At 43.7% G+C, this 9,991-nt stretch overlaps 1 protein-coding gene across 1 annotated transcript; it reads left to right on the top strand.

Moving 5' to 3' along the window:
* The first annotated feature begins 1,030 nt into the window (after nucleotides 1-1,030).
* LOC147446591 (uncharacterized) lies at nucleotides 1,031-8,789 on the top strand. Its single transcript, XM_086526257.1, has 4 exons — nucleotides 1,031-1,159; nucleotides 7,524-7,561; nucleotides 7,664-8,240; nucleotides 8,336-8,789. The coding sequence occupies exons 2-4, from the start codon at nucleotides 7,547-7,549 to the stop codon at nucleotides 8,458-8,460; spliced, it is 717 nt and encodes a 238-aa protein (XP_086382383.1). The 5' UTR covers nucleotides 1,031-1,159; nucleotides 7,524-7,546; the 3' UTR covers nucleotides 8,461-8,789.
* The last annotated feature ends 1,202 nt before the right edge of the window (nucleotides 8,790-9,991 follow it).

The following is a 9,991-nucleotide window of genomic DNA, read 5'->3' as shown; positions in this document are numbered from 1 at the left end:
ATCATCCATACAATGCTTGAAGTTAATATCGCTATTATTACAAATGTTCAAGCAAAGAACGATCATTCATAAAAGGATTGTAAATAAACTATAGGAAATGCAAACAAAACAAGCTTATCTCTTTTGCGTTATGAGTGTAAGCCGATATGTGAACTAAAGCATGCTCTTGATACCAATATTACCCACCGATAACGCCGCCGTGGACTCTACCATGGCTAGGGATGGAGGAGGTAAAGAGCTCAGGTTCACCATCCAACCATAAAGGGGCGAAGACTGTTCTAAGCATCATACATGATATGCATCATATGATATGATGAGAATAACACCTCAATACCTAGCTATATGATGGTGGCCTACCTATCCACACTATCTCGATCGCCCACATGCACTACAACGTTGGGTGCTTTCACCCTTGAGCCCTAAACACTCTCATCATCCACTCTTTGGTGGCCTTTTTTGATGCTCGATCATGCTCTACCACCACTACACGTGGGCTACTAGTGCCTTTATATGTTACATGCCATACACTCTCTCCCTCCATAGAGATTACTCTCTTATCGACGCACATGCGTGACTAAACTATGCTTGTATTGAGTTATATGCAGCCAACGTGATGATTCACCTTGTTGGCCTAAATAAGCCCTTTCGTGAGCAATTCCATTGGAGTAAGCTTTGTGACTAGGGAAACATGGAAAGTCAATAAATTTTTCTACTTTGTATATAGAGGCATTATCTAAGGGGACGCACGCACTCCATCAGTGTTTAAGGGAGGGAATGAACTAGAGGTCACACATACTCCCATCGTCTTATATAGGTCATTGTGACTAGTCACCTCGCTCCTAAGCCTTTGTATAATTATCTCTACTGAAGCCACCTATTCTTAAAAAACATCATGGACCCAATTCTTTACCCTTTTCAGTGTAAGACGCTTGCAGGCAATATTGCAAGAGCAAGCATGCCACTTGGCGCTGACTTGGCTCGTATAAAAATAAAGCAAAACTAATTCTGCCCATCCAAAGCAAACGCATCTTGAAAACGTGCAGCCAACAGGGCAATAAAAATAAAAGCCGGAGAGGACGCAGGAAACGGCAATCGCGAGCAGCAAAACGGAAAAGAGAGCACGCAGCAAACAGCAATCGTGAGAAGCAAGCAGGACTAGGTAAATCTTTGGAGCCTCTGCAATGTTTGTGTGCACGCGTTTGTGTGTGTGTGTGTGTGTGAGAGAGAGAGAGAGAGAGAGAGAGAGAGTGTGTGTGTGTATTTATGGGTGTGTGTGAGAGAGAGAAAGAGAGAGAGTTGATTTATGTGTGTGTGTGTGTGTGTGTGTGTGTGTGTGTGTGTGTGTGTGTGTGTGAGAGAGAGAGAGAGAGAGAGAGAGAGAGAGAACAACAAGCAGGATATGTATGTGATGGGAAACGTCAGTATGGTTTATGCGTTGAGCCGAATCGGCTTAAGGCGGCCCCTCCGGGAGTGGTCACCATGAGGATCCAGTCAAGCAAGAGCATGTAGGTCCTGTTATGGACGCACAAGTGTGGGGCTGAGCTTGGCACGGATGGTCGAGACGAGGTACCCATTGGTAGGAGATGCGCTAAGCCGAGCTAGGGGCAGCAAGCCGAGTGTTGATTTATGTGTGTGTGTGTGTGTGTGTGTGAGAGAGAGAGAGAGAGAGAGAGAGAGAGAGAGAGAGAGAGAGAGAATAGCAAGCTGGATATGTATGTGATGGGAAACACCAGTATGGTTTATACGATGAGCCGAAACGGCTTAACGCGGCCCCTCCAGGAGTGATCACCATGAGGCACACTATTATTGGAGCAAGGCGTTAACGTAAAGCTAAATATAAAGCAAGGCGTTGTGGGATACAGGACAGCTGGGGCATGTTGCTGGAAGCGCAGACGACGAGAGTATTTCTAGATGGCAGATGCATGGTGTTGGTACTACGAAGACTCTAGAGGGAAGGTATTTCTAGATAGCAGATGCATGGTGTTAATACTACGAAGACTCTAGAGGGAAGGTATTTTGAGTCCTCTTATGGTTTATGCGCTAAGCCGAAACGGCTTAAGGCAGCCCCTCCGGGAGTGGTCACCATCAGGATCCAGTGAGCAAGAGCGTGCAGGTCTTGTTATGGACGCACAAGTGTGGGGCTACGGATAGCACGGATGGCCAGTTCTCAGCCATCGTACCCTCAACAAGATACCCATTGGTGGGAGATGCGCTAAGTCGAGCTAGGGGCAGCATGAGCCGCCAGTTACGATGCAATCAGAGGGCTGGATTTTCCTTTACTCGAGGCGTTCTGTGATACATCGGACGACCTCCCCGATGGTCCAGACGGCATGGACATGTGATATTCGGGGTAAAGAGCCGGGCGATACGCAGGGGTATGACAACGTGTGGGCCGAGTGTGTTCGAAAATGTCAGTACTTACAGGTTTTGGGAGTGCAAAGTATGCCATGCATAAACATGCACCTAACCAAGAAGGTATGCGGCTGAATGGAAGGGTTGTTGGAGATATCGTGTCCTCATCGAGTGCACCTACCTCATCCCAAAAATATATACACCTCATCCTAAAACAGTGTCGTACTGTGTCCATTGCCACACACATGCACATATGCATAGTCATCTGCTGCTATAAAGCCAGTCCAAGCAACCAGCCAAATGAAGTTGCTCGGCTACCATTTCGGCATTCTTAAAATATACATCGACTCGCTGCCTTGCGGGACGTGATTCCTTCTTAGCCCATATCTTTCAACCACCATAAGCATGAGCATTATCACTCACCAGATAATTCATTCGTCACATTGAACTTCGCATTCCATGGCCATGGACCCAGCCCAAGCCACTCGCCAAACGAGACAACTCGAACGAAACGCACGCTAGCGCTCACCGAAGCTTGCATTCTCACAATATGGTTCATGCAGATACCATTGAAAATTCTGCCACCCTTTTCATTACATCCTCCGATCAATATAGTGATCTGGTCTCTGGCTATTCTCATGCGCACTCATGTTCTGCTCCCGCTCGGTGAGGAGCCCTCTTCAACGAGGGGGAACCCATCGACCAATTGCCCTAATGCTATCTACTTTATTTTATAGAAAAACTAATGCAACACACATAAATATACAAACTCCAAATGATGTAAAGTATCCCTCCAACACTGGAGGAGAAGCATTGGTGTCCCTCCAACACTGGAGGTGAAAAAAGGTGACCGGGGAATGGCACATTCCCTATGGTTTATAAAACTTGGGTGAGGATGGTCCATACTTGCATATGGTTTTTTCTTTTCTTTAATGAGCACTGGCATGCGAGCACGTACTGCATTTCCTGCATCATTGAAAAACCAAGAATATCTATTTGATAGAATGTTTGATCTTGTAATTAATGCTTTCAGATCCCAAGCATGGTGATGGACAAACTCACTCAGAAAAGAAAGAGGCAAGTAGCAAAACAACGAACAAGAACAAAGCGGAAAGAGAGACTGGCCGCAACTGCAAGCTCATGGACTAGAATCAACATTCTTTCTCGACGTTGGCAAGATTAGTGCATCGCTATATCCAAAAACTTTACAATTTGCGCCGGTTGCGGAACTTCCACATTCTCAAAATCTCGCCTCGAACAAAAAATACTAGACAATGCCCGTGTTAGTCTAGCTAGCATGACATTCCTAAACGCTGCCGAGAAGGAAGGAGTATTGATACATTGGTCATGTTGCTCCAGCTGCACCAGATACGTCAGGACCAAAAGTGTAGTAGTACTGCTACTAGACTATGTTCGACGTATCCTGGAATCCAACCAGCTTCACACTCAGCTCCTCAGTATAATTGACATTTCTTTAAACGTCATAAGCTCTGCAAACGCTGTAGCATACGGCGTACTTGAAAAAAGATCCTTGCTTGATGAACCTCTGATTTGTTGGACAAAAGCAACAAATATGCAGCAGCTGTCAAAGCAGCTCGCGTCCTCGCGCTTATCAGACATTTTGGCCTACAACTTACTCCATAATCCAGTTATCAAGATGTATAAGACTGTGGCAGAGCAACCCCATAAAAAAACCACTTTGTGTGTGCTGACACCGGACGTTGTTACATCAATCATAACAAGCCACTCAGAAACGGAGCCTTTTGCATTGATGGAGGAAGCAGAAGCGCAATGTGAGATGGGCATTCTTGAAAACACGTACGCCACCTCAAGAAGAAGGGCCTATACCAGAACAGACTCTCATGACTTTGGCTCAGTAAAGCTCCGTGAGGGCTCAGGCCTCATTGAGCGGACGACTATCTTCACGTACAATGGGATGCCTGCTAGCCACTCAGAGGCCAAAGACATGACAATAGAAAAAGCTGTGTTCCCTTTTTTATTCCCGTTCGGACACGAAAACTACGAAGGAGACACCCGATTCAGTGACTACATCAGGATGAGGATCAGCATGTTGTTCTCCGTGTATACCTTGTACAAGCCATAGCTACTCATCATGTACCAACTCAAGAGAGCAATCATGATTTCCAATCCTACAAACACGACAATGTTGCAGCGTGACATAGACGTGTATAAGAGGAAGCACAAGAATGCATCCAACCAAGATGCAGTAAGAAACATTATAAGATACAAGCTTCCGTCAACAATGCCTGGAACTCCATCATGGCATCTAAAGAACCTCAAAGATCTTATCGCAATGGTTGACTTGTGGGGCCTACCCGATCTGTTCCTCACATTTACAGCAGACGAAGTGACAGAAAGCAGGTGGAACGAAATTATAGTAATCGAAAATATCGCCCATTCATTCAATGGAAGCTACACATGGAAAGATTGTCCTGTCGAGTGTGCCGTGTTGTTCCACAAGCGTTTGCACGTCTTCTTGAACAGCCATATTTTTGGGGGGAGCAAAGTCCTAGGCGAAATTGGGCATCATCTTTTAAGGTACGAGATACAAAACCGAGGATCGCTGCATGCTCATCTGATTTTGTGGGTTTTCCGTGGCGACATTGAGTCGGTAGCAGATGAAATAGCGGCATACATACCTGACCCACAACAGCCTCCTTTGAATTTCTCAAACCATTTACATCACCTCATCACAAGAAAACAAATTCACAAATGCAAGTCCACCTGCAGGGTTATGGGCCAACACTCTGCATGCAAATATGGCTTTCCATTCAGTCCTCAACTATCAACCAAACCCATAATGGACCCACAAACATTAAGGTGGTTATACTATCGGCGAGGACATGAACACCGTAACGTAGTTCCCTACCACCCGACAATCTTGCTGTTGTGGGGAGCGCACATAAACATCCAACGTGTGACCAACTCATCTATATCTCACTACCTGCTAAACTATGCAATGAAGACAAAGCCAATGGGTCCACTCAACCTTTCAGAGGAAAATGTAGCAAGGCTCGGCCTCAATGAATTAGACAAGGTCAAGCTCCGCGTAATTGCAGCATCGATAATGTCCAAGCCAATTTCAGCAACAGAGGCAGCACTAAATTGCCTGCAAATTCCGATCATCACAAGAAGCGAAACCGTGGAATATATCGACTCATCGCCACCTTCACTAAGACAAAGATTGTTATCATAGAGCCAAACAATCGTTATGCACCCAGTCGACTTGTACTGTGCAAGGCAACTGTAGCTAGAGCAATACACGTTCTGCATGTACCACAAACATTTCAAGATCGAGAACAACACCACAGTATCTCAGAAGAGCCAGATGTATGATGCCTACAACAACTTGGTACTAGAAAATCACCGGCTCGTACAATTCACCGAATACCACCCTGTCCACCAACCGGAGGGCTTCTTCTTCAACATATTGCTACAGAAAGCAACATTTAGAACCGAGTCCGATTTGATCTCGCAACAAAACCCAATGTCTTGTTACTTTACAGAGTGCAAAATCCGACAGTTAATAAGAGACGAGGAGGACCTCGAGGTGTACATCAACGAGTACACACAAGGAAACATGATTTTAAACGAGAACACGGGGCACATTGTGAACTTGATCCACCAGAAGCTCTTCCTGAACCGCGAGAATCCCATTCATTCAAGCCGTGCAGAGATAAATGATACCAAGGAAACTAGTAGGCATAACATGCTACAGCTCCTAAAGGAGTTCGCCGATGTCCATAACGTAGCACTCACTCCTGAACAACACAAGATATTCGAAGACACAGCCACCAAAACATCCGGCCTCCACATTATCACGGGCGTCCCAGGATCCGGAAAGTCATTCCTCATCAAATACATGACGACCAAGTTCGTACAACAAAACATGACAGTCATATTGACAGCGTCAATATGAACTGGCGCAACTGCATCTCGGCTAAGCAGTGTCGCAAAAACAGTGCACTATCAATTCAAGATAACGGCGGGCTCGAATAAACACTACCCAAAATCAATAAATCCAGGGGACGAAAGATTCACATCCATCAAAGAGGCTGATGTTATCATAATGGACGAGATATCAATGCTCACAAGCACAACATTCAACATGGTCGTTCGCCAACTTGTCAATGTCACAAACGTATCAATTCATGATCCATTCTGCAGTAAATTGGTGCTTCTCTTTGGAGACTTCGCACAGCTACCGCCCGTCTGTAAGCACCCTGGACCTTTCTGCCATTTATGTACAATTACACAATCGGCACACTTCAAGCATGGCATAGTCCACAAGATGACATTCTCAGTTCGACACGCAGCGGACCCAATATTCCTCAACTTTCTGCATACAATTAGACAAAGAAAGCCAACCGAACAAGTGATAACAAGCACGCTTTCAGAGTGCATCATAAATGAACAAGAACTATTGGAAACTATGGACGAAAACACCACAATCATTTGCACACATTGCGACGACGCTCGGAGATACAATGACATCATATTGCAAAGGAGTTTTGCAAATGAGCAGATAGTCCGAATAGTGTTAAAAACAAACGCGGACAACGAGCCACTCTTAGAGAGATGGGTCAACGACACCTCTTTCAATGAAATACACAACGTCGCTATTGGTGCAAAGTGTATGATCACCTCAAATCTAGACTTGGAAATTGGCGCTGCAAACGGTGCCACATGCAGGGTCAAGGATATATCCCACGATTGCACCAGTCTGGTAGACGCGATCACTGTGCTCATAGACAACACAAATACCAGAATCACCATTCGGCGTACAAAACACTCCACTAGAGCATTCAACTTCAAATATTACCACAAATATACATTCCCTTTTATACTAGCATATGCAATAACGGGTCACAAATCGCAGGGTGCAACAATAGCTGAAAAGGCCATACTCAACATCAAACAAGTTTTCGCGCCAGGCCTTGCGTATGTCATGTTCTCGCGAGTCACCAAAAGAAGACACATAAGGATCCTAGAGCTTCCTACACCAGACATGTTTGAGCCTATGAGAGATTTGCTTTCAGATACTTGAATATATACAATCACATAAAATTGTATAACTCCATTTGATATAAAGTTTGTCCTCACTTGCAAATCGTATGATGCATTTCTTAATATCGTGTGTTGTGTTACAGGTTTTTAAGAAAACAACTATAACATGGCAGCCAACAAGGTCTGTACATTCCAAAATCTATGTTCCTTAAAGATCAACATTACGCTTGAATGCATAGAAAGCTCGTCTCACAAAATGCTTATTCTTTGTCCTCACTTGCAGCTATTTGATCTGTTCAAAAGTAACGCAACAAGCACTTCATCCGCAACAAACAACGACGGCTCATCAAACTATCCTACCTCCGGCCAAATGAGAATGGAAAATTTAGCAGGGGAGCATCCACATTCATACATAAAACCACGACCACACTACTCACACGTCCGCAGCTACATCAACTCAATGAAGCAGATACTGAAGCAAAACAGTGACAAACAGGTCAGGTTCGCAACCGGACTGCGGAAAGAAATACTCAACAAACTCGAGTTGCAATACGACGAAACAACAGGACAACTACTTGACGGAGAGGCTCTGCAATTTCTACATACAAAGACAAAAGGCATTTCTTTGTTTGCCATCGAGATGCTGCACTTTGGCTTCAACATAGAGCTCGACAAACTCCTTGACCTTGACAGGAAAACCGATGACATGATATTAAACAAAATTAGGGCCGAGATGGGACTCGAAGAAAAGGAACCAATACTGACAGACGAGCATTTCACTTGGCACTTCGATCAAGAGTTATTCAACAAACGCTTCGGAGAAACAACAGACCCGTTCAGAAAAAGAAACAAAACAACAGGTAAACATTGCATCCACTCCTTACGTATAAGAACTACTTATAGCTATCTGCAATTCTAAATTAGAACACAACTAACATTTACTTATGCAATGCAGGGATACATCGCAGACATAAAGTTCAAAATGGAGGAGAGTACTCAGGCAACTCAGACACAGGAGGAGACATCACCGGAGATGCCAACTTCAAAGAGGCAGCGAAGACAAGGAAATCAACTACATAGTCTACTTGATAACCTGCACAAAAAATGGTAGGAGATACATAGGTGTGACAAAGAACTACGACGCGAGGAGAATGGCACACATGAGAAAACCACCCAAAAAAATGAGGAAAGACTTTGCAGCATACCAGTCGTTCGCTGATAATTTTAGGTTCAATGTTTTGCATGCGACAAATAGCAAAAGTGTCGCTCTTGCATTAGAAAAAAAAGAGATCATAGCCCAGCAAGCAACTTCACAGAGGGATATAATAATTTGATAGGCCATCCTCCTAATTGTCCAAAATACTATTTTTTGAAGTATCACAAAAAAATATAGAAGGTCATGTATATTCTATTTTGTCTTACTTTCTTGTAGAGCAAGAATTCATTTTGGTAGTTTCGAGGACATGTATGTTCTTTGTTTTCACATTACACTCCCTCTATCTCTCTCTCTATCAATTGGCTGCATTTTCAGTCAATAAAATGTTAGTTTAAATGCCCGCTTCTGATTATTGAGGTCCATAATCTCTCTGCTCGCACACTACTCTCTCTCTCTCTCTCTCTCTCTCTCTCTCATTCTATGAAGAAAACCTCAAACATTCTCAATACCAAGTTGCTCTCATTCTCTGCTTGTACATTACTGCAACTTTGCACGTTTAAGATAAATGAATCATTGCCTTGATGCATCACGGCTTTTGGGGGTTGGAGAGATTGTCTCTGGCAGTCAAATGTGCAGTACATCCTTCAAAGTCATTTGTATTTTTTTCATTTTTGACATACTGTTTCAAGTAGTGAAACAGTAGTGAAAATACTCTGCATTTATTGACATACTGTTTCAAGTAGTGAAAATACTCTGCATTTATTGAGTCAACAAAACTCCATTCGGCAGTTTTGTTTATTGATTTTCCCTTCACGCCCACAACCATGAATCTATCAGGCTCTTTCTTTCTATGCTTTGTCGCATTTCTGGCAATTGTGGTGACTTACACCACAGTAACCACGATCACAAATATGAATAGCAACAGATCTGGAAGCAAAGAAATAACGACCAAAAAGGAAATAGAAACACGGTACGTAGACCCTCTATTGCGGATGCCTACAGAGCTACGCATGCATCATAAAGGTATAAAACATCTATTTCACACTGCGCTTACAACAACAGATTATGCTCACAACCGGTCGCAATGCCATATCGTGTATCGCTGGTTCAATCACTTTAAAGATCTTCATGGTTCTGAAATGGGTGGCTTCACACGCGTTCTTCACTCTACCAACCCTAACTCTCCTATTAACGAGATTCCTATTTTCGTTGTTAACCCTTTGCCTCCAGGTCTCCATGGGGTCATTCATCACTTTCGCTTTTACTTGTAACTCATCGAATTTTTTTTAAAAGCCTGACAGGAAAGCAAAGTCTCACTATTTTTTCCAATTTCTTGGATTGGTTCTGTGTCGTATCAAAGGGCCATACTAGTTCTTATGGTAAGTTCAAAGGTCTGAAAAATAAAATCACAAAAGCAATGCGCACTAGGAAAAAGGCTAGTTGTAAATGGCGCTC

This window comes from Adiantum capillus-veneris, chromosome 12 (assembly GCF_014529385.1).
Source record: "Adiantum capillus-veneris isolate H3 chromosome 12, ASM1452938v2, whole genome shotgun sequence".
Classification (NCBI taxonomy): domain Eukaryota; kingdom Viridiplantae; phylum Streptophyta; class Polypodiopsida; order Polypodiales; family Pteridaceae; genus Adiantum; species Adiantum capillus-veneris.
This window is presented reverse-complemented; position numbering and strand designations above follow the sequence as displayed.